General features: G+C 33.5%; 1 protein-coding gene across 4 annotated transcripts in view; it reads left to right on the forward strand.

The window, feature by feature from the left end:
* STAG1 (STAG1 cohesin complex component) overlaps positions 1-26,586 on the forward strand; it is a 441,577-nt gene that overhangs the window by 381,403 nt on the left and 33,588 nt on the right. For all 4 annotated transcript variants that reach the window (XM_089910049.1, XM_022582560.3, XM_089910050.1 and 1 more), the window contains 6 exons: positions 8,038-8,130; positions 8,232-8,321; positions 8,482-8,685; positions 9,673-9,743; positions 11,180-11,267; positions 19,905-19,985. In XM_089910049.1, coding sequence (XP_089766175.1) covers positions 8,038-8,130; positions 8,232-8,321; positions 8,482-8,685; positions 9,673-9,743; positions 11,180-11,267; positions 19,905-19,985 — 627 coding nt within the window. The remainder of the gene's footprint in view (positions 1-8,037; positions 8,131-8,231; positions 8,322-8,481; positions 8,686-9,672; positions 9,744-11,179; positions 11,268-19,904; positions 19,986-26,586) is intronic.

A 26,586-nucleotide genomic window follows, 5' to 3' on the forward strand; every position in this document is an offset into this window, starting at 1 on the left:
TGCTAACAGTCATAAAAGGGGAAATCAACAGTAACACAAGCATAGCAGGGGACTTTAACACCCCACTTTCACCAATGGACAGATCATCCAAGATGAAACTAAGAAAGGAAACACAAGCTTTAAATGATACATTAAACAAGATGGTCTTAATATTTATAGGACATTCCATCCAAAAACAACAGAATACACTTTCTGCTCAAGTGCTCATGGAACATTCTCCAGGATAGATTATATCTTGGGTCACAAATCAAGCCTTGGTAAATTTAAGAAAGTTGAAATCATATCAAGTATCTTTTCTGACCACAACACTGTGAGACTAGATATCAATTACAGGGGAAATTCTGTAAAAAATACAAATACATGGAGGCTACACAATACACTAAATAATGAAGAGATCACTGAAGAAATCAGAAAGGAAATCAAAAATACCTAGAAACAAATGACAGTGAAAACACGACAACCCAAAACCTATGGGTTGCAGCAAAAGCAGTTCTAAGAGGGAAGTGTATAGCAATACGATCCTACCTCAGGAAACAAGGAACATCTCAAATAAGCAACCTAACCTTACACCTAAAGCAATTAGAGGAAGAAGAACAAAAAAACCCCAAAGTTAGCAGAAGGAAGGAAATCATAAAAATCAGATCAAAAATAAATGAAAAAGAAATGAAGGAAGCAATAGCAAAGGTCAATAAAATGAAAAACTGGTTCTTTGAGAAGATAAACAAAATTGATGAACCATTAGCCAGACTCATCAGGAAAAAAAGGGAGAAGGCTCAAATCAATAGAATTAGAAATGAAAAAGGAGAAGTAACAACTGACACTGCAGAAATACAAAGGTTCATGAGAGATTACTACAAACAACTCTATGCCAATAAATGGACAATCTGGAAGAAATGGACAAAGTCTTAGAAAAGCACAACCTTCTGAAACTGAACCAGGAAGAAATAGAAAATATAAACAGAAAAATCACAAGCACTGAAATTGAAACTCTGATTAGAAATATTCCAACAAACGAAAGCCCAGGATCAGATGGCTTCACAGGCAAATTCTGTCAAACATTTAGAGAAGAGCTAACACCTATCCTTCTCAAACTTTTCCGAAATATAGCAGGAGAAACACTCCCAAACTCATTCTACGAAGCCACCATCACCCTGATACCAAAACCAGACGAAGATGTCACAAAGTAAGAAAACTACAGGCCAATATCACTGATGAACATAGATGCAAAAATCCTCAACAAAATACTAGCAAACAGAATCCAACAGCACATTAAAAGGATCATACACAATGATCAAGTGGGGTTTTTCCCAGGAATGCAAGGATTCTTCAATATAGGCAAATCAATCAGTGTGATGCACCATATTAACAAAGTGAAGGATAAAAACCATATGATCATCTTAGTAGAGGCAGAAAAAGCTTTCAACAAAATTCAACACCCATTTAGGATAAAAGAAACCCCAGAAAGTAAGCATAGAGGGAACTTTCCTCAACACAATAAAGGCCATATATGACAAACCCACAGCCGACATCGTTCTCAATGGTGAAACACTGAAACCATTTCTACTAAGATCAGGAAGAAGACAAGGTTGCCCACTCTCACCACTATTATTCAACATAGTTTTGTAAGTTTTAACCACAGCAATCAGAGAAGAAAAAGAAATATAATAAATCCAAACTGGAAAAGAAGAAATAAAGCTGTCACTGTTTGCAGATGACATGATACTATACATAGAGAATCCTAAAGACGCTACCAGAAAACTACCAGAGCTAAGCAGTGAATTTGGTAAAGTAGCAGGATACAAAATTAATGCACAGAAATCCCTTGCATTCCTATACAGCAATGATGAAAAATCTGAAAGAGAAATTAAGGAAACACTCCCATTTACCATTGCAACAAAAAGAATAAAATACCTAGGAATAAGCATACCTAAGGAGACAAAAGACCTGTATGCAGAAAATTATAGGACACTGATGATAGAAATTTAAGATGATACAAACAGATGGAGAGATATACCATGTTCTTGGATTGGAAGAATCAACATTGTGAAAATGGCTATACTACCCAAAGCAATCTACAGATTCAGTGCAATTCCTATCAAACTACCAATGGCATTTTTCACAGAACTAGAACCAAAAATTTCACAGTTTGTATGGAAACACAGAAGACCCCGAATAGCCAAAGCAATCTTCAGAAAGAAGAACGGAGCTGGACGAATCAGGCTCCCTGACTTCAGACTATACTACAAAGTTACAGTAATCAAGGCAGTATGGTGCTGGAGCAAAAACAGAAATATAGATCAATGGAACAGGATAGAAAGCCCAGAGATAAACCCACGCACATATGGTCACCTTATTTTTGGTAAAGGAGGCAAGAATATACAGTGGAGAAAAGACAGCCTCTTCAATAAGTGGTGCTGAGAAAACTGGATAGCTACATGTAAAAGAATGAAACTAGAACACTTCCTAACACCATACACAAAAATAAACTCAAAATGGATTAAAGACCTAAGTGTAACACCAGACACTATCAAACTCTTAGAGGAGAACATAGGCAGAACACTCTATGACATAAATCACAGCAAGATCTTTTTTGCCCTACCTCCTAGAGAAATGGAAATAAAAATAAAGCAATGGGACCTAAAGAAACTTAAAAGCTTTTGCACAGCAAAGGAAACCATAAACAGTACAAAAAGACAACCCTCAAAATGGGAGAAAATATTTGCAAACGAAGCAACTGACAGAGGATTAATCTTCAAAATATACAAGCAGCTCATGCAGCTCAATATCAAAAAAACAAACAACCCAATCCAGAAATGGGCAGAAGACCTAAATAGACATTTCTCCAAAGAAGATATACAGATTGCCAACAAACCCATGAAAGGATGCTCAACATCACTAATCATTAGAGAAATGCAACGCAGAACCATGATGCGGTATCACCTCACACCTATCAGAATGGCCATCATCAAAAAAGTCTACAAACAAATGCTGGAGAGGTTGTGTAGAAACGAGAACCCTCTTGCACTGTTGGTGAGAAGGTAAATTGATAGAGCCACTATGGAGAACAATATGGAGTTTCCTTAAAAAACTATAAATAGAAGTACCATACGACCCAGCAGTCCCACTACGTGGCATATACCCTGAGAAAACCATAATTCAAAAAGAGTCATGTACCAATATGTTCATTGCAGCTCTATTTACAATAGCCAAGACATGGAAGCAACCTAAGTGTCCATCGACAGATGAATGGATAAAGAAGATGTGGCACATATATACAATGGAACATTACTCAGCCATAAAAAGAAACGAAGTTGAGTTATTTGTAGTGAGGTGGATGGACCTAGAGTCTGTCATACAGAGTGAAGTAAGTCAGAAAGAGAAAAACAAATACCGTATGCTGACACATATATATGGAATCTAAAAAAAAAAAAAAATTATGAAGAACCTAGGGGCAGGATGGGAATAAAGATGCAGACATAGCCAGGGGACTTGAGGACTCGGGGAGGGGGAAGGGTAAGGTGGGAGGAAGTGAGAGGGTGGCATTGACACATATACACTACCAAGTATAAAATAGCTAGTGGGAAGCAGCCGCATAGCACAGGGGGATCAGCTCGGTGCTTTGTGACCACCTAGAGGGGTGAGATAGGGAGGGTGAGAGGGAGGAGATATGGGGATATAGGTATATGTATAGCTGACTCACTTTGTTATAAAGCAGAAACTAACACACCATTGTAAAGCAATTATACTCCAATAAAGACATTTAAAATTTTAAAATGCTACGGAAGAAAAAAAGCTTTAGGAAAATTGATGAAACGATAATGACAAAATGAGTGTTTTTGAAATTTTCCAAAATAAAAGTTTTAAGAATATGTTATGTCCCAATATGTTATGTCCCAGTTTTGAATGACAGCCCCTTCAGGCTAATTTCTTATTGTTTTGACATGTCATCATTTTTTGAGTGCTTTCTTTCAGGGCAAAATGTCCCAGTCTCACTTTCTACCTTTATTGCTTATGTTAGTTATCCATTCCTGCGTAAAAGAAGTTACAGTAGTTGTCCCTTACCCATGGTTTCTCTTCGCACAGTTTCAGTTACCAGTCAGCTATGATCCAAAAATATTAAATGGAAAATTCCAAAAGTAATCTGTTGATAAGTTTGAAGTTGCATGCTGTTATGAGAAGCATGATGAAATCTCATGCCATCCAGTTTTGTCCCTCTCCATCCTGCCCGAGACGTTGAATCATACCATTGTCCAGTGTATCCCACCAGTTAGTCACTTAGTGGTTGTTGTAGGTCATCAGATTGACTGTCCCAGTATTGCAGTGTTTGTGTTCAAGTAACCCTTATTTTACTTAATATCGCCTGAATGCCCAAGAGTAGTGATGCTGGCAATTCGGATATATCAAAGAGAAGCCGTAAGTGCCTCCTTTAAGTGAATAGGTGAAAGTTCTAGACTTAACAAGGAAAGAAAAAAATCATATGCTGAGTTTGCTAAGATCTTCGTTAAGAATAGATTTCTATCTGAAATTGTGAGGAAGGAAAAAGAAATTCCTATTAGTTTTGCTGTCACACCTCAAACTGCAAAAGTGATAGCCACAGTGCTTGATGAGTTCTTAGTTAAGATGGAAAAGGTGTTAAATTTATACAGGATATTTTGAGAGAGAGAGAGAGACCACATTCACATAACTTTTATTACGGTATATTGTTATAATTGTCCTATTTTATTAGTTATTTTTGTTAATCTCTTACTATGCCTAATTTATCAATTAACTTTATCATAGGCATGGGTTTTTTTTACATCTTTATTGGAGTATAATTGCTTTACAATGGTGTGTTAGTTTCCGCTTTATAACAAAGTGAATCAGTTATACGTATACATATGTTCCCATATCTCTTCCCTCTTGCGTCTCCCTCCCTCCCACCCTCCCTATCCCACCCCTCTAGGTGGTCACAAAGCACTGAGCTGATCTCCCTGTGCTATGCGGCTGCTTCCCACTAGCTCTCTACCTTACGTTTGGCAGTGTATATATGTCCATGCCACTCTCTCGCTTTGTCACAGCTTACCCTTCCCCCTCCCCGTATCCTCAAGTCCGTTCTCTAGTAGGTCTGTGTCTTTATTCCTGTCTTACCCCTAGATTCTTCATGATATTTTTTTCCTTAAATTCCATATATATGTGTTAGCATACGGTATTTGTCTTTCTCTTTCTGACTTACTTCACTCTGTATGACAGACTCTAGGTCCATCCACCTCATTTCAAATAGCTCAATTTCGTTTCTTCTTATGGCTGAGTAATATTCCATTGTATATATGTGCCACATCTTCTTTATCCATTCATCTGATGATGGGCACTTAGGTTGTTTCCATCTCCTGGCTATTGTAAATAGTGCTGCAATGAACATTGTGGTACATGACTCTTTTTGAATTATGGTTTTCTCAGGGTATATGCCACGTAGTGGGATTGCTGGGTCATATGGTAGTTCTATTTGTAGTTTTTTAAGGAACCTGCATACTGTTCTCCATAGTGGCTGTACCAATTCACAGTATATATAGGGTTCGGAATGATCTGCAGTTTCAGACATCTGCTGGGAGTCTTGGAATGTATCCCACATGGATAGAGGGGGACTACCATACTTCAAAACTTAGAGGCTTAAAGTATTCATGGTCTCATATAGTTTCTGTGGGTCAGAAATTTGTGAGTGGCTTAGCTGTTAATTTGGTTTAGATTCTCTCATAGGGTTGCAGTTAAGATGTTAGGCAGAGCTTTAACCTCTGAAGTCTTGATAGTAAATTTGCTTCTTCCATAACGGTTCTTTCACATGGTTGGCAAGTTAGTGTTGATTGTTGGTAGGAGGCCTTAGATCCTTACCATGTTGACCTCTCAGTAGGACTGTTTCAAGTCTGCCAGCCTGCCCCAGAATGAATGGTCCAAAAGAGAGTAAGGTGGACACTTGTGTGTGTTTTATGACCTCAAGAGTCATACAATATAATTCCCACAATATTCCTTAGATTACACGTCAGCCTTATTCATTTTCAGAAGAGATTATATTAAGGGCATGAATACCAGCAGACAGTGGTCAATTGGGGGTCACCTTGTAGGCTGATACTACATTACCCTAGCACAGGAATCTCCCACGAGCCCTTGTTCCTTTTGATATAGAGTAATATGTAAAGATCAAAGTCTTGTTACTAGGGTTACTCATTGTCAATTGGTTATCATTTCTGCTAGGCACCATTCATACACAGAGCTAAGAAATATATATATTTCTCTGTATATACACATATGTTTAAATCACGCATTCATATTGATATTTCTGACTTAAATTTAGCATAAGAGGGTTTTTACCTCTTTACTTTTATGTTTTCCATTTTTATTTTTTGGAAATATGTAAAAAATTTACATAGTTAAAAAGTCAAAACCATGTTAAAAATATATATATATATTTAGAGAAGTCTTTCTTATATGCCTCCCTCTACGCCCCTTTGCTACCAGTAACCATTTTTATTTGTTTTTGGTCTATCCTTCCAGTGTTTCATTCTGCAAATATAGATGAATGCATGCACACATACAAATATGTGTATTCTTATTCTCCATTCTCCTCCCTTTCAATCTCCTGTCTCCTACAAAGGATAGCATATTTTATATGGTGTTCTGTGCCTTACATTTTAATTTAACAGTATATCCTGGGTATTACTTATAACTTTATTTGGAAATCTTCATTTTCTTATGGCTATATATGATCTATTATGTGGATATAATATTGAGAGTCTTTTGGGTCAGTCTTTTGCTGGAAATAATGTGCAGCAAATAATAGTGTGTCATTTCGTACTTGTACCAGGTGTGTTGGTGGGGTAGATTGCTAAAGTGGGACTGCTTGGGGCAAAGGAAAAATATGTATACAATTTTGTTGGATATTGGCAAATTCCCCTTCATAGGTATTATGCCATTTTTGCTGTCCCATCGGAGATATTGTGAGGATTAAATGAGTTCATGTGTGTAGAGTGCCTGACACAATGACCGTTTAATCAAAATAGCTGTTACCCTAAAGTCCACATCCTTAGACCTTTCCTACATTGTCAAATGAATTTCAAGACTTCTCAATATCCTGCATACATTTCTAGACACATATTTCACTTTACATGTAGCCCCTTTAATTGCTTTGTGCAGAACTAAACATGACACTTGGTGGTAGATCATTCCAAAATGTTTATTTTATATGTTTAAGAGGTTGAAAAACAACCTGAAAGAAGAATCAGATAGGAGGCCCTATTCTTTCATACATTCTCAAACATTGGGGTTTACATTTATAAAGTGGCAATTTACATTGGAATGTTTCTGTCCCATAAAACCATTCAACATTATGATGGTAAATTCCTTCAAGATAATAAACTGCAGAATACTTTGGGAAAATAATTATCCTACTGCATCTTAATATTTTATTTTTGGAACCACCTATAGTTTAGCTAGTTGAATACAGGCTAAGGTGGAGGGCTCTAATCTGTTCAGTGATCACAGGCTGTACCCCTCTGTCTTGATTATTGCCTAACAGATTTATGGCTTAATTACAAGAACAATCAAATATAAATGAGTCCAGAGACATCATTAGTATATGCTTTAAAAGTAAGTGAAAATTTACTAGCTGCTGATGGTATTAAAAAAGGATTACTTGCTAAAGTACTTTTAGAATAGTTTATTTAACCTAGGGGAGATAACTGTTAACATATTGAGATTAAAACTCTAGAAAAATTATTTCTCCATTGGTTCCAGTATTTTTATATTCATAACTGGTTTTTTAGAAATGTTTTTGTTTTTACTTAAACAAGTAGTAACTTACCTAAAATAAGTAGCTATTTAATAAAGTAATAGTAATAAAGTAATTTGAATAAAACTAGATGCATTTATTTTAGTAGTTTGTTCATAAGCTTTTCTGAAAATTCTCTGTTATATTATCTGCCAGTGCTTCATCATCTTTGTAACATTGTAGATTTATAAATTAGTACATGACACTCTTATTCTTTGCCCATTTAAATTTATTTCTAGGTGCTAACTGCCAAAGAAAGGAAAACTCAGATTGATGATAGAAACAAATTGACTGAGCATTTTATCATCACACTGCCTATGTTGCTATCAAAGGTACAGTTTCATTTACAGTTTTGTGATAATATGCCACTGAGTTTGCTTATTACACTGTACTATTAAAGTAGTTACTTCGTTTTCTTTGCTTCTCCTTCTAGTATTCTGCAGATGCAGAGAAGGTAGCAAACTTGCTACAAATCCCACAGTATTTTGATCTAGAAATTTATAGCACAGGTAGAATGGAAAAGGTAAGACACTATAAAATTGAAATTCTGCTATTATAGTCAGTTTTATTAACTGAATTATTTTATTTTCATGTAATATATAGGCTTATTTGTTATATGACAGATGCTTTTTTTAAAGTTTTGTTAATCTAAATATTATAGTTTTTCTTTTTTTCCTCCTCAGCATCTAGATGCTTTACTAAAACAGATTAAATTTGTTGTGGAGAAACACATAGAATCAGATGTTCTAGAAGCCTGCAGTAAAACCTATAGCATCTTATGCAGTGAAGAGTATACCATCCAGAACAGAGTTGACATAGCTCGAAGCCAACTGATTGATGAGTTTGTAGATCGATTCAATCATTCTGTGGAAGATCTATTGCAAGAGGTCTGTTTTAAAGTTAATGTGTACATATAATGATTTTGGCTAATAATTTTTCAAGGTAGCTGAGTTTTAAATTGTTTCCATTTTAAAATAAAATCTAGTAGAATTCTCTACTTTCAAAACTTAGCAGCATTATTGCAGTTGTTCATTTTATGAAGATCAGCCTTAGTTACACTTCATTTTTATTTTAAAAATCTGTTTCATAAAAGACAGACTATTTTTTTCTCTTTTAAAAAAGGTCTGACTTTTCTTAAGTCATTTTTTCATTTTCTATTCCTGGGGCCTAATTTGCATTTTAATATTACTGAACTGTTACGTGCTATGAATAGAACATAAAAATTGTGTGCTTATAAAGGATAGCTGCTTACCAATGGTGTGCCTAAGATAGCAGCAAGCATCTCCAACTGGTTATTTTTATAATTATTTCTGTGATTCCTGTCTCTTGCCCTCTCCTTTCAATCTATGTAAGGCAATCTGGAATTCCCACAGCTTTGTATGTCCTGACGGCCAGGCTGATAGGATTTACTTTTAATCCATGTAATCAGTTTTCCCCTACTTTAATTTTTAATTTTAACTTTTAATTTTTTTCAACCATTTTTTGATTTTCATTGTGATTTTGAAGTTACAGATGTAACTGACAATCAGTAAAATCTTTGAAATAACCAATAAAATCTTTAAAGTACCTATCCTTTCACTCAACAGTTTCAAGGAATTTATCCAAAGGTATTAATCAGAAAATTGTACGAAGTCTCGTTTATGACATTGTTTAAAATGAAAAAGTGGTTATTTCTGGGTGTTGGGCTTATGGGTGTTTTTTACTTTTTGTTTTTTTGCTTATTTGTATTTTCTCATTTATCAACAGTGAATATATACTATTTATATAATAAAAAAGAATTTTTCTTTAGGCAGTAAGTATTAATAGACTTCCATGTGAATCTGAGGATGAGTAAATTTATGGTACTAAGGTACTGTCTGCTCTTTTTTTTATAGGGAGAAGAAGCTGATGATGATGATATTTACAATGTTCTTTCTACATTAAAGCGGTTAACCTCTTTCCACAAGTATGTCATTTTATTTAAAGTAGATTTAATGAATAACCTATATTAGTCAACATAAAACAAACTGATTGTAATGTTTAACATCCATGTAACACTGGGAAATTTTAGAGAAATATTGAGATGTTGTGATGTTTTTATTATTCAGATTTCCTACAGATAAATTATGAGTTTTTATTATAATTTGATTACTTAAGGAGTAAGATTTATTCTGTGTAATGAACGTACACTGTACACTGTAAAAGTTTAAGATAATCAGTATAATTAATAAATTAGATGGGCTTATTCTGCAAGCTAGAGTTTTTATAGGTATAATTTTCAGTTGATAGCTCTTAGAAATCTTACTAAATAAAAATCACAGCTTTGGAGAAAGCCACAAAATTATTTCTATAAGCTTTTTTTCCTGAATTGTCCTTGTTTGTCTAGTTTGTTTATTATTGTGTTCTTACTATGTAGACAGAACTGTTGGATTTGAATAAGGAAAAAAGGCTCAGATCAATGAAATAGGTGTCATTTTCAAATTGTAATTTGCATATCCCTTGTAATGAAACATGCTTATCTTCTCCATAAAGAAAGGAAAATAAAGAACTTTGTTGTGAAAAAGAATGTTTAGGCGTAGCCCTTACTTTGATGAATACTTCAGATTTCAAAAGCAGTGTCTAAAATCTAAGCCTTTTCTGTATACACAAGTACATTTTTGGAATTCCATGGAGAAACAAACTCTTATTTGAAAAAATATTTTGACATCTGAAAATAAAAGTTGACAACCAGTGTCAAAACTCCTATTTAAGAAAATATTTTGACGTTTGAAAATAAAAATTGACAGTGAGTAATTGTGCTATTTTTAGTAGCAGAGCTCATGAGAATTTACACTGTCAGTGTTATCTCATTCAGAAGTCCTCAGCACATGTAAATAGCTACACTAAAGTTTTTGAACTGTGCCATATTTCCTTTACCCTGACTTTGTCTTTATTTATCTCCATCTCGTGAATACAAATCTCTTTTTCAAAAATATGCATGTATTTATACTTTGAAATTCTGAATGAATTTGTTTAAATGTGCTTTAAAACATACTAGAAAGAAAGAAATGGTAATCTTCACCTTAACATATGAAGTTTTATTGTTTTTGATTTTTTTTAATGAATTCCTAATATCAGCTTCCACTCTGTCTTTCCCTATCCGTCTCCCTCTTCTCTTCTCCCCCTCTCATTCCCCCCTTCCTTCTTTTTTTCTTTCTCTCTTTCTTTGTTTTTTTCTCCCTCTCCTTCTCCCTCTTTCTCTTTTTCTTTCTAAGTTTGAGGACTTGAACATTTCCTTATGGAACTTTTACAGTTCTACTAGAAAATGAAGTTACTTTATTCTTCCCCCATTGAAACTGAGCTCAACAAATTTAAACCTTCCTCCACTCTAGAATAAAGTTAATGCATTTTTGTTTATTTTAGTGCTCATGATCTCACAAAATGGGATCTGTTTGGTAATTGCTACAGATTATTGAAGACTGGAATTGAACATGGAGCTATGCCAGAACAGGTAGGAGTTTATTGATATTCTTTCTGTGTCATTTTAGAAAGCTTTTCTGATACCATGTAGGATTATCAAAAGCCTTTCATGGAACATAGTTGATAATTCTTTTTGAGAATTATTGCCATAGTGATTCAGTGTTACAGATGGATATATTATATCTTCAGATTTGAACAGAAAAGAATAGAAAAAGTTTGCTATAATGTAGCAAAAGTTTAATATTAATATTTAATTTTGACATAAACATTAAGACTATTTTAGGGAAAATACCATTACTTACTATAGTAGCAATTTCAAAACTTCATCAGTTTAATATAATGAAAATTTCTGATCATGGCTGTATTTCGGGCACTGTTCTAGGTAATGATAATAGTAAGCCTTAGATATGGCTTAGTTTTTGTGGTGAATCATACTTACATAAGTTTGGAGGCCTTTAGCAGATTTTAGACTTTTTTGCATTCATATAAGTTGGAGTGAAAAGGGCAGGAATTCAACAAACTCTCTCCAGTCTGGAAGAGACTTGGAATAGTCAACTTAATTATCATACAGAGAATTAAGAATTTAATACTTCTGTATGAGAACTAACTTGTTACTTACTAGTTAACAATTATAATTATTGCTAATTAACAGTAACAATCTGTTATTAAGAATTAGGAGTTATTTTATACATTGCAGACACTCATTCATGTAAACCAAAACACCAACCCCATAAGTTAGGTATAAGGTGGTGTTTAGGTGTGAGCTCATCCATTCCTGTTTTGGTAATATGGGATGCTTAGATGACACTTCATTATACTAAAGTAATCAATAGATATAACAAAATTATAATTTCATGTTAAAAGTTCATCATAGAAACAATGCTTTATTATTGCTATGATTAACTCTTAAATTGCCTTAATTCATGTCTTTGATCTCTCCTTTGTAGCCACTCTTAATAACAAATGTCCCTGATTGTGTTAGGTGTTTTATTATAGTTTGTGGGAAAATGCTGAAAATTTGACCCCTTGTTTTTCTTCATTTATTGTTGACTCTTCAACTTTGATCCTCTTTTCGTCTCAAACTTTTCAGTAGCCTAAATGCAATTCACTGATATTCTAAGCTGTGCTTCAGAGTTGAAAGGGAATGATAGAGTTAAGATAATCTTTTTTTTGATTTTCACATTTTCCTCAAGAAGAGAATAAGAATAGCACTTCTCTGTTTTATCTGGAGATTATAACTATATCTAAATTTATTTTTAATTCTCCATACCATCATTTATTGTCTTAGACCTGACTTGTTATAGTCTCACAATGTTGTTCTGTGATTATGTTGGTTTTCTATTATTTATTTTTACTGCATATGCATTATCTACCCAATTTTATTTTAATTTCTTTGAGTAAGAGAGCATTTATGTGAGATTTGCTTTAACTTTGTTAACTTCTTAGACACACATTCTTTATTACTTTAAACATGTGTATGAAGTTTGAATACCTCACTACTAGATTGTACTCTTATTCATTTTAGCAATCAGAAATGATTTAGCATTTAGCACCTCTTAGAAACATCTCTTTAGATACCCAGTACTGAGAATCCAAAACCTGTATTCAGCCATTTCTTCATAGGACCATGCAAGCTTACTTCTTTAGATTCCAACTCTGTTCCTTTTAATTAGAATCCAAGAAAATACTTTTAGAGCAAGGATATCAAAGAACTGCCAAAATGTTTGCTGTTTGTTGACCCTCAGTTATGCTTAACATTTTGAAGATACCTTAAAACTTTCTAGCTATTTGGGGGGAACTGTATTGTCCTTATATGCTTGACTGTTTGTTTTCCATGGTAACCATTTCAACTAGAAGTTTCACAGTCCCACTCTTCAGGATTAACTGAATTCTTTTTTCCTTCCTCTTTCTGTGGTCTACCTTTTCTCATGTCAGTGCTATTTTAACGATTATACTAGAATAGGTAAAACCAAAGTTTAAAAAATTCAGCTATTCTTAAAATACTTTTTTTAAAGTTGAATTACAGAAAAGTTATAATCGAAAAATCAACTCTTATTTCCTTCAATTGTCAATAATTTTTCCCAGTTGTACTCTTACATGCTTGCACGCCTCTCGCTTTCTCTCCCTCTCACTCTTCCTCCCCATATAATATTAATATGCATGTGTACAATAAATATTAATAATATTTTTATAGCAATTTTTCTCCAGCCCAGGATCCAAGCCATAATAGCACATTGTATTTCTTTTTTTTTAGAAAATTTTTTAAAATAAATTTATTTATTTATTTTTGGCTGTGTTTGGTCTTCATTTCTGCACATGGGCTTTCTCAAGCTGGTGGCAAGCGGGGCCTGCTCTTCGTTGAGGTGCACGGGCTTCTCACTGCAGTAACTTCTCTTGTTGCGGAGCACAGGCTCTAGGCATGTGGACTTCAGTAGTTGTGGCGCATGGGCTCCAGTAGTTGTGGTGCGTGGGCTCAGTAGTTGTGGCTCATGGGCTCTAGAGCACAGGCTCAACAATTGTGGCACACGGGCTTAGTTGCTCCATGGCATGTGGAATCTTCCCAACCAGGGCTCGAACCCATGTCCCCTGCACTGGCAGGTGGGTTCTTAACCACTGCACCACCAGGGGAGTCCCACATTGCATTTTTGTAATGTCTTTTTTTTGTTCTCCTTTAATCTGAATGGTTTTTCAGGCTTTGCCTTTCATGACATTGACATTTGGAAGAGTACTGACCAGTTATTTCATAGAATGTTCTCCATTTACTTTTGCCTGATCTACACGTTTAGATTGAGATTATGCATTCGTGGCAGGAATGCTACATAAATGATATTCTGTTTTCAGTGAATCACATCAGGAAGCACATGATGGCAGTTTGTTCAGTATTGTTGATAATTAATTTTGGTCACTTTTGTAAGTAAGGTCTGCTGAGTATCTCCCATGTAGAGTTACCATTTTCTTTTTTAATGAATAAGTAATCTGTGGGAATATTCTTTAAGACTGTGTAAATAATCCTGTTTCCTATCAGACTTTGACATAATAATTTGAGCATTCTTTTGCGATTTTGCCTGACTCGTTTATTATTATGATAGTCACAAAATGGTAACTGAAGTGGCGATTTCCTAACTCTGTCATTTATTTTATATTTATTTGTTGGCCCTCTGCTCTAAGGAAGAACTTTCCCTTCTCCCTTTGGTTATTTATGTATTTATTAATTTGTTTACCTTTTTAAATTTCAAATTTATTTTTTAAAATTTAGTATCAGTGTGGACTCATGGGTTTCTGTTTTATTCCTGTTCTGTTCATCTGGTTAAAACAGTACTATTGTTATTCATTTTGGTGCTGAAATTGTTGCAGATTTAGCCAGGGGGAATTTCTTTCCAGCCTGTTCCTATGTGCTTTAAATATTTTTTTGAGCACTTCCATACTTTCTGGCACAAGAATATGTTCCAGGGTCTGTTTATGCCTACCCCTATGCCAATGAATTCTTAACCTATGGAAAATATAAAACTTACTGCAGTTCCCTAACACAATAGTCATTCATTTGTAAAGAACCCACATTTCAGAATTTATTGTAGTATTTCTTCATACATTTTTTTGTAAAATGAAGGCAAAAAATATTAAAATTCTCCTTATCCTGTTTTGTGGCCTTTGTGCCAATTTCCTGTTGGTATATCTGTATATCTGTAAGTTTAAACCTTCTCTTAGGCAACATCTAAGAAAAATTAAATATTAAAATTCTGCTTCAATACATAGTTCCAAGAATATCTTTCCAGATTCTAAAAATTGAAAGCCAATAAAGAACAATTCATAAATTATTTTGGTAAATATATGCTGTATAACAAAATAGTGTGATTAAACCCATAAAGAAGGAAATGTAATCATATCAGTAACTTTGGACCTATCAAGCCATCAATAATAGAAAATTTAAGTTTTGTACTTATTATGTACCAGGTACTATTTTAAGTCTTTATGTGCATACATTTCTTGAAGCCTCATGACAACCCTATAGAATATACATCGTTATTCTCATTTTATTGATTATGAAACTGAAACATAGAGATATTAAATAACTTGCCTAAAGTCTCATAGCTGTTGCATACCCACTTTAACCAAGCTTTTAAATTATTTTCATTGTCTCTTCAAATTTTCTACTGCTAATTTGCTACTGCTGTTTATAGTATCCCATGCCTTCTGATGTTTGCCCCATGTCAAACTCTTATTATTTTGTATTTTTATTTTTTCCAAACTTCTTTTGCACTGTATTGTTTCATTGAGAATTGTGGGGAGAGATTAGATGCTGGTACTTAACCTATCATTGTGAACTGGAAATCAACACATTTCTTTAGACAGAACATAATACAGGAGTTGTTTAATTTTAGTCCAGTTTTTGCTTATGAATATATTAAGGCTTATTTGTTACTAGCTTCAGTGTTTGTGCTTTTCTTTGCATTTACTCAAAACTACTACTGCAAACTCTGCTCTTTGCCACACTGATTCTTATTTTTTTAATTATTATACAGTAAAACTGACTTGTCTTCCTTCCTGTGTAAAGTTATGAATTTTAACATATGTATAGATTTACATAGTTACCACCACAATCAGGATACAAAACAGTTTCATCATCCCCGAAACTTCTTCATATTATCCCTTTATAGTCATATGATTGAGCTACTTACAACTCCTGAAAACCACGCATCTGTTTTCCATCACTATAGTTTTGTCTTTCTGAGATTTCCAAATAAATGGAATTGTACAGTATGTAAACCCTGAGCATAATGCCTTTGAGATTAATCCAAGTTGTTGTGTGAGTCAGTAGTTGGTTTGTTTTTACTGCTTAGTTGTATTCCATTGTGTAGATGCACCACAGTTTGTTTTATTCATTCAACTGTTGAAAGATATTTGGGTTGTTTCCAGCTTTTGGCTATCACAATAAAAAGTGCTATGAATATTAGTATGCAGTCTTTCGTTTGAACATAAATTTTCATTTCTCTAAAGTAAATGCCCAGGAGTATAATTGCTGGGTCTTATGATAAGTGTATGTTTAACTTTATTAGAAACTGCCAAACCATTTTCCAGAGTGGCTGTACCATTCTGCATTTCTTCCAGCAATATATGAGAGTTCCAGTTGTTCTGCATCCTCATCAGCACTTGATATTGTCAATATTTTTTACTCTAGCCATCCAAGTAGATATGTAGTGGTGTTTCACTGTGCTTTTGAATATATATTTTCTTAATGCTAATGATGTTGAACATCTTTTCATGCACTTATTTACCAGGCTTATGCCTTTTTTGGTGAAACCATGTTGATTATTAATTTGTACCTAAAGGCTCTTTTTAAAAGGGATTATTAATGTCACTCATGTTAACCAAGCCTAAATATGATAAAAAGATCAGTTTTGGATATTAGAAGCAGACTAGTATTAAGTTTAGTTCACTCTTTTTTTTTTTTTTTTTTCGGTACGCGGGCCTCTCACTGTTGGTGGCCTCTCCCGTTGCGGAGCGCAGGCTCAGCGGCCATGGCTCACGGGCCCAGCCGCTCCGCGGCATGTGGGATCCTCCCAGACCGGGGCACGAACCCGCGTCCCCTGCATCGGCAAGCGGACTCTCAACCACTGCGCCACCACGGAAGCCCTAGTTCACTCTTTTGTCATGTACTTGTGCACTAAAATATTTGAGCCTCCTTCCCCTTAAAGTCTCTTGCAAACAGAAAAGTAAAAGAGCCTAAATTTATCCCAGTCATTATGTGGATTTTCAGAATTTTAAACATGTCCTGTATGTGTAGATAACATATATCTGCACATGCGTTTATTAGTTTCCTGTCAGGTTTTATTTTCAGGCAAATTCAGTTTTTCTAAACTTTAAACATTCTAAGAGTTTATCCCTTGGTCTTAACTTAGATGTAATAATACAGTTCATCTTCATTTTCAAGATATATCATTAGCTGTAGGTTGAATGATTCTCATTGATTCAGTCTGCTAATCAAAGGTAGAGCTAGCTCCTTTAAATAGATAAAAGTAATTATTAAGAAAAAAGGCTAGTAAAAAATAATTTTTATGTTGGTTAAGGTAATGCTAACTGCTATAATAGATTAATCTCAATATCTCAGAGGCTTAACACAATAGAAATTTATTTCTCACTTACATAACATTAAGGCACAATTAAAGGAAGCGGCGTGTCACTGCACTGCCAAGTCATTCAGGGACCCATGGTCTCTTGGGTTATTGGTATCCTGCTGGCGGATAGAGAAGGAGAAGATGGAGAAGGCAGTCCTGCTTCTTAACTAATTTTTGCCCAGAAGTATGCAATATACATTACTGTGTCCTTCCAGGTACATCATTACCTTGTGGAAAAATGAGGTCAGAAGAGTAGGGTTGGAAGAAATTCTTAGTCATCAGACTAATAATTGGAATTATTTGAAGATCCTTTCCAGGGTCAGAGCAGTGTTAGTCAAGAAAAGGCAGAAGGACTGTGGTGCTAATAGGTTAGGATAATCTCTTTTGGCTTTTTTGTTGTTTTATTGCTTGTCCTTCTTGTTTTACATGTACTACAGAAAGATGAAGTTGCTAAATAAACGACTTTTGACGAGTTAGGATAACATTGCTAGTATAGGGGATAAAATCAATATGACTGATGTAAAGCCTGGAAGGAAGAGTTTTGAATTTTCTTTTGAAGTGTGATCAACTGTATTGTTATATAATTACACCTGTGAGAAAGCAAAATATTTCCCAGTCAATGAGAGTGAGCTTTTTATTTTAAAATAATACAGTGGAGCCCTTTTAAAGTAAATGTATGATGAATACCAATATATTGAAAATTAAAATGGAGATGCTGTATTGGAAATAGGTATTGAAGTGACCAATCTCTCTCTTCTCTTATAACCACATCTAAGAAACTTGTGTGCACAACTTTGGAACACACTTTGAATAATTCCTAGTATATAGGTCATAGAAATGTAGAAGGAAAGGAAATGATATTTGTAATGATTAGGATAGATATAACCAAAATCAGGCAGTTCTTCAACATTACTTTTTTCCATATCTTAATTTCCTGTTGGTTAATGTTCATTTGTATATCACTCTTCTAGTAATTTAACAATGCAGATTGTTTCAAATTCAAGAAAAAGTTTTAAATCACACAAACCACTTTAGTACTTCTTAGTATAAAGTAAAGGTTATCACAAGGTGTCTCAGAACCAGAGGTGTACCATATTGAGTATCCCCTAAGTATAGTAAGATGATTTCTTTAACATTAATGTTCATAAGTTGACAGTGTTTCGGTAGTCTTGTTTCTGGCATTCTGACATGAATCAATCATTTAATTATCATGTTTAATAAAACCCTGACATCTCATTAGTTTTGTATGAAAAGCAGCACCACTCATCCCTCTAATTCTGATGAGTTATTTTCAGTGCTGAGTAGGTGCATTGGAGATATCTTTTACTTACGTGATCTGAAACCTGAAATTTTTAAAGTAAAACCAGCCAAAATTGTACTTCCTGAAGCATTCCACTTACTGATTTCTCTTTTGATTTATTCTCTACATTCTCTTAGGGTTTTTAGTTTATCAAGAGGAGAAAATAATAGAGACATTATAATAATGGAATATCATATTATCAGACATGCTTTATTGCAATAAAGATGTACCATGTATTCAAACAAAAATGTAGTAAAAGACCTATCCAAAATGAAATTTTCTTTTTTATTATGATTCTTAACCAGTGTTTATTTTCCTAAATTCTTCTATTTGTCTCTCTGAAAAATATGGATAAACATTTCACAGAACAGGAATTCAGGCCCAATAAAAAATGAAAAGGTGCTCATCTCCATTGGTAATTAGAAAAATGTAAATTAATACCACATTAAGATACTACTCGTACATAATAAAATAACCAGATTTAAAACACCTGATGATATCAAATGTTGGTAAAAACATGGAGCCGCAGGAACTGTCAAAGACTATTAGATACAGCCACTGTGGACAAAAATTTGGTACTATCTACTGTAAAGTTAAATATACACATACTATATGACCCAGCAATCCTGTTCCCAGAGCAGTGATTCTCAAAGTGTGGTCCAGGGAGCCTGGGGGAATTTCCAGGGCAGGCTCATAAGGTCAGACTATTTTCATAATAAGAGGAAGATGTCTTTTGCTTTCTCTCACAAACGTAAATTGGAGTATTGGTGTCATATCAAAGAATAGCCACATTTTTCTACAAAGACTAATCTGTGACACAGTATTTTCTTCATATACTTCAATCATTGTTTTGTATATGTTTTATGCACATTTCTGTATGTGTTGTATTTTATATTAAAAATTCTTTAAAGCAAAATAAGTAATCATTTAGGTATAAAATTTGGATAAAAACAATTTCTTCAATCTCCCCTTAAAAATCTGACTGAGCAAAGTATTCTGACAGTGCAGTTTTGTTTAAAGTGTAGTATCATTTGGGTCCATATTTATCGAGATACATTGTATCTTTATTCTCTAGACTGATATGTTGGTTTTGTCTTTTTTTTAACTAAATATTATGTTATACATTCTCATTAATTCTACAAATATTTGAACTTGAAACCTTATTGTAAGATAAAAACTATGATAAATATTGTTCTCTTAATATTGTACAAACGTAAATTATGTCTCATTTGTTTGAATTTTTTATTTGATACAGATAGTCGTACAGGCACTGCAGTGTTCCCATTACTCGATTCTTTGGCAGTTGGTGAAAATTACTGATGGTTCTCCTTCCAAAGTAAGTAAGAGTTTCTGTAGGCAGAAGGGATACTACTAAAGCAAAATAACTTTGCTTAACTCATTATTTAATAATTTATTTTTATCAGTTATTGTAATAAATTATAATTTTAATAAAATATATAATAATGTTATCAATTATTGCTGTATCCTGTATATATATTTTACCTCTTTGGAAGATAAACAGTTTTTTGAGCAATAGACACAGAGTTATATGTGTATACAAAGTTTAAATTCTTATAAGAGGTAACTGTTGTTGAAACCACAAGAGCTCTGATAGGTGACATGCTATAAAAAAGAGAATAATATTGAAAGACAAAAGTATGTAGCTTTCAGTTCTGGCATTATGGCACCTTGGGACCCCAACTAAAGAATACTTTTTTTTTTTAAGTTTACATCGTTGGATAAAATTTTTCTTTCTAATTTTTAATCTACACGTGACCATGCAAAACAAAAGGGAAAATACAAACCAGAAGTTAAGTGAAACTAGGATCCAAGAGAGTTAAGCATAGTACTAAAGCCTACTGAGGATATTTTCTAATCTAGCAAATCCCAAGGCCCTCTCGAGGAGGAAAGTCTAATAGGTAGCATGTCTCCTTGATAAATTTGGGATCCTAAAGAGCTACACCAGCATGAGGGTAAATTAGAAATAAATCCATACCAGTTCCATTCATGGGAGAATATAAGGGAAACAGCCTGTCTTAAAATTTGTCATTAATTAAAGGGGGGAAAATAGGTCACCCATGAAAGTTTATAACCATGAGCTAACTGTCACATAGGTTTGCACCCTAAATTCATACTATTTCTGTGGTCCATTAGAAAAAAAAACAAACAGAAAAACAAAATAAGATTTTGATTTAAAATGTTCTGTAGTGGTGGTATTCCCAAGCAACCTAAGACAATCAAATATAAATCCTTTCTGAAGGAACTTGCCTCAAAGAGTTTTCCACAAAGTTTTAAGAAAAATGAGCTCATGGCAAAAAAAAAAAAAACACTACTAAAAAGAAAATTAGAAACCATGAAGAGAATCAGACTAAAAAAGTATTTTATACATTGGAATTATCTGACTTAAATATAAAACAAATATGTTTCAATTGTTTTATGAAATCAAAGAGTCTTGAATATATGAGTAAAGAGCAAACACTTGATAAAGAACCAGATAAAAATACTATGATGTTTACATATCCTCAGCTTAACAAAACACAAGCTATTCAACCAGTAAAGAACGTAAATAATACATTTCCATATATAAACAACTGCTTGATATGGAGCGTTCTTTTCTCAGAGAAAGAATTTCTTTTTGTCCTTTCCTATGAATAATTTGAGGATTTCTTTGCCTTTGGAAGTAATTGGGTTTTTTTTTTCTATTTTATTAACAGTTTCAGTCTTGAAAAACAAAACCACTTTAAAACTATATTACATTTTCGTATTTTTTTAAATGTTATTTTATATGGTAAGATTAAAAGAGATTGAATATATGTAAGTTCAAATTTGAAAGCAAGAGTTTATATATTATACACAATTACTTTTATTCTGATTTTTTCACCTGGTTGACTTTTATATTGTTTTTTTCCACTGACATCATTTTGGTTATCTGAGTTATTTGTATTTTAACTGAATGTTGATGACTACATTTTAGTAAATTTGGAATATACACTAGCCTAAAACTTTAGCATAATTAGTGGTTATTTCCTCCATTTAATTTAAATTTTGTCCTTTTACAACTATGTTCCATAATTAGAGTGAGAATCTCTATTCTTGGACCTACTTCTTTGAATATTTTCTATTTTTTTAATCCTGTTACAGCAGAATTATTTTGAGATTCCTTGCCTTTCTGTTTAATTTTCATCTGATACATTCTCCTAATAAAAATAACTTCCTTTTTGTCATTAATCATTCTACAGATTTTGTTGTTGTCATTGCCACAGTGGCAATGCAGATTTTGCAGGCAACACTGATTTTCTTCATTCCAGAAAGAATGCCATAGCATCTTTTAGGTGCTTTATTGTTCAGTTGATTTCCATTTGTAGTTTTGTGTGCATTTATATCACATGTGAACTTCTCCTTACTTAGGTGTCTCTCAAGCTGTTTCTTCTCACTTTGAAGTTGATAATTTTTGTAAACCAAAGTATATTTAGTAATCGTGTATCGGTTGCATCTATAGTTTAAAAGTGGTTGTCTCAAAGAGATAATCTTGAAAAACATGAATCTTCAGGATACATGCAAACTTGAAAAATTAATCTTTCGTTGCTAATATTCCTCCTTTTAAAATAATTATTTTAATGATTCTTACTTATAATAATCACAAGATCAGGAATTGCCAAACTTTCTAATCCCCTATATGATATAGGATATCTCTGAAAATGTAAGAGCCACATACATCAGCTTTGTACACATATTATTAACATCCCACTTGATAAGATACCAACTTCCTAAGTATAGTCTCAGCCACATCATTAACTTGTGTAAATAACCTTTAGGGAAGTCACTTAAATAATTTTAAAATAGATAATTTATATCAAAGCATTTTATCAGTTGTAAAGGGCTTTCCAGGTACTAATAACAAGTGAAAAATCACTTATCTGTGTCTCAGGTTACATTTTATGAAATTTAAAGTTGTATTGGGCCAGTTCTTTCTAGCTCTAGAATTCTGCAGTCTATGCTAAGGTTAATAATAACTGCTATACTGAAGATGTCTGGATAAATATACAAGAATCTTAACAGTGGTTACCTCTGGGAAATAGAAATTCTTTGAGGGCAAGCATACGAAGGAAAGAAATTTACTTTTTCCTTTATACCTTTTGATACTTTTTGAGGGATTGTTTTTGTTGTTGATATTTAAAGTGAATATTAATATCACAAAAATTAATTTTTAAAAACTACTACTACGAAAACTTCTTGATTCTCCATCTTCTAATCATAGGTTTTGGTTTATCACATATAACTCATTGAGTTGTTGGGCCTGAATGAATACTAGAAAAGTGCTTAGTATGTTCTGTATCTTATTTGGTGTAGCAGCATTCTTCTGTTGTTTGTAAATGTAATATTAGAGCTATAAAGGAATTTGGAAATAACTTGATGAAACCTGTTTGTTTTAGGTAAGGCCTAAAAGGGGACGTTGTTATTTTTACCTTGTTGATATTTTACATTTTGTTAATCACTTTAAATGCTCTAATTTAATTAAATCTGCTTAATAATCCTATAAAGCAGATGTTATAATCCCATTTTACAGATAAGGAACCTTATACTTAACAAAAATTGAGACATCTAAAATCACAGACTTACAGCACAAGTCTTTTGAATCTCAATCCTAGTGTCTTTCTGTTAGTACTCTTTAAAATCTTGTATTGTGAAGCTTTTAATACAACTACGTTTAGAGTTTTGTTGGTGGTGTTTTTTTAAAAACAGATTTTCTAAGGACACACTGGTTGACTCCTCACTGAACACAAACTAGCAATATCATTTATCAGTTAGTTGGGTATCGAAAAATTATGTCACATGGCAGTTTTCTTTCATCATTCTGTATCCCTAAAGGTATTTAAATGAGAAGTTACTGTGATTTTAAATGGCTGAGTTTGTAATGTCAGTGGCTTAGTTAAAGTATATGGAAGACTTTGCTAATGATGCACCTGAAATTCTCTATCCTTTTTTTCCCTTTAATTTGTTTCCTGAAATTTAAATGTAATATAGCAGACCCTTGGGGTCTATATATTTAACATTTGTAATATTGATTTTGTAGAGACAACTTGAAAGTCTTATCACATGAATTAATTTTGTTTTTTTGTTGTGGAATAGTTATGTTCATATAGAATGAGCCATTTATCTAGTGAGGGAGCTGGCCACCTGACTGCTCTGTTTTTCTCTACTCATTGTTACATTTATAGAAATTTATTTAAATCTCTGAAGAGGTCACTTACATTTTTAATTAATAAATTATGTTTATTTGTTTTAAACTATAAGGTAGAATGGTTTTCTAAAATATGAGCCTTCTTACTTGAGTATGTGTTCATTGTAAAGACTATATACATAAAATAAAATTTCCAAATCTTACCACCTGTGGATAACCACTGTTAATATTTTGGTGTATTTTCTTTTAGTACTTTTTCTTACATATTTTTCAATCTTACTGAGATCATGATGTATTTATAATTTTGTCTCCTCTTCAATTAACATAACATTTTCTTCATTTATTAAATGTTTATAGATAATATTTTTAATGTATGCATGGTAGTCCCTAGTGTAGGTATACCATAATTTATTTTACCACTCTCCTCTCTTGGATATTTAGGTTGTTTAAACATTTTAACTAATAAAATTAATTTTGTGGTGGACATTCTGGTGCAAAAGCTTGTTCTGTGTTTTGCATTGTTACATCTTATATTCTTAGAAATGGAATTGCTTGATCAAAGACTGTACATACTTTTAAGGCTTAATACATATTGCTAAATTGCTCTTTAGAGAGTACTTTCTAAAATTTATCTTTCTTCCCTATTGTCATGAACACTGTCGTTCAGGGGATTATGAATGGTAGTTATATTTGAAGTTTAAATTCAAATTATAATTTAACTCAACAGTAAGCAGTATTCTATAAATTGAGTATATGAGATGACTGTATCAAGAACAGGATTAGATCTTTATTTGAAATGGAAGTGCACTGGGTTTCACCAATGGGTATTTCCTCTGTTCCCCTAATTTCCAGAGTTGAAGCTCTTTGGCAGTCTCACAGGTCATGCTCAGTATACTTTGCTCCGGTGCCCCCTAGTGCTGGTCCTGTAGAAGCAGCCTTCCGTTTCTCTTCTCTGTAGCAGAAAACATCCTTCTTCCTTCAGCTCCTTCTGGACATATACAAAGACATTTAAAGAGCCAGGTAAATAAGAGTTAGGGCTAAACTAATGCCCCTATTGCCTTTTTTGGCTTGGGGATCTAGAATTTATCCTCAATTTTTTTTCCTCCTGGGAGGAGCTGTCCTACTCTCTGTAGTCCTAAATTTGTAGTGCTCTCTGCCTTACCCTGCATGTTTCTATTCTAGACAGCAGTGGGAATGGCCTGGGGCAAACATCCCTGCATTCTGAACCCAGGCCTTATCCCTAAGTCTTTAAATTAAAGAAAGTCTACATCCCCCAGAGAGCTACAAGTGAAATTATTATTGAGGAGTATAGCATGTTTACTGTGAAATTTGGTCCTCCGTTTCCCTCTTGACTAAAGGTTCTCCTCTGCAAATTTCAACTTGTTTACCTCCAAACAAACTGGGGAAAGGAGAAGTTTAGGGTGAACATGGGACTGGTGGTGGCCAAGCCCCATGAAGAGACATGTTTAACCTTGCTGTGTATAAAAATCTACAGGCTGCTTTCTAGACCTCTTCCTCTCCCCTTCCCAGTCCTTTAGAATAGCAATGAATAAGAAAAGAGATAGCTCACTCAGGTCCTTCCCCCAAATTCCTATAGTAACAAAACATAGATAGTACCTCTCCATCTGCAGAGTTAACTGCTTTGAAGGGGAAGGGAATGGGGCCAAGAGTTGGAAATAATAGCTATCCCTCTAGGAATGAATTTTTAGTAGTTTATAACCATTTTACTTCATTCTTTTCTAGATCTTTTTCCCCTACCTTTTATTTCTTGAGAAGACTATCCTCACTAACTATCGAGTTAATTTTAAGCGTTTCTTTTTGATTGGTCCATGACTTCAGAGTCATTCTTTGATAGCTTTGTTTCTATTAATATATCCTATCTCAAGTGCCTGATTGACTGGTCTAGGAAAGGAGAGAAAGATCCAAGACTTGTTTTATATTCATTTCTTGTTCAGCTCTCAGAATGTTCTTTTTTTAAAATCTGGAATACATAAGTAGATGGCTGTTTATACTGAACTCTGAACTTGTCCAAAGTTTTATCCAACTCTTAACATTCTAAAAACCTGTGGAAGTCAGAAGTAAATATGTTCAACTTAAAAGAGAACTTACAAGTCACGATTCCAACATTCTATTAAGAATTCTATGCTGTGTTTGCAACCCTATTCCTGGGCCTCTACTTTTGGAGCTTTCTATCTGGTAAGGAATACCTTCCCACCCCTTGAAGGACAGCAAGGCTTCCTCAGCTTCCCTAACCTGTCCAGTTGGATGCTGTTTTTACTTACACAGGGACAGTGGTCTTTAAAGTACCACTTTATAAATATTCTTAACTCCTAAGATATTTAATACCTCAGAATCTAAGTAATGAGCCAGGACTGAGACGATCTTTTCTAAATAACAATTATTATAACGTAAAAATGTGTTTTAACTGAGTTTATTAGAGGCCTAAAGCAACATTAAGAATATTTAAATGAAACATTAACACTTCCCACTTTTCAGTACAGAGATTGGAGATCTTTCTCCACCAAAATTAATGATAAAAGTTTACTTTCCTGTCAGGCCTTTTATTTGAGTAAAAGGAAATAAGTGTTTTAACCTATTTAATATTCCCTGATAAAGTAATGCCTTTTCCTTTCCACAGTAGGTTTTTAATTTTGAAATTTTTTTTTCCAGTGGTCATTCCGTAATTACTAGGTATTTGTTTAAACGACTTATTGTTGCTCACCCAATTTATATATATAAGAAGCTCCCAGTTTAT

Source organism: Delphinapterus leucas, chromosome 4 (assembly GCF_059928025.1).
Source record: "Delphinapterus leucas isolate spDelLeu-1000000601 "Yukka" chromosome 4, BTC_Dleu_Yukka2, whole genome shotgun sequence".
NCBI classification, from domain to species: Eukaryota; Metazoa; Chordata; class Mammalia; order Artiodactyla; family Monodontidae; genus Delphinapterus; species Delphinapterus leucas.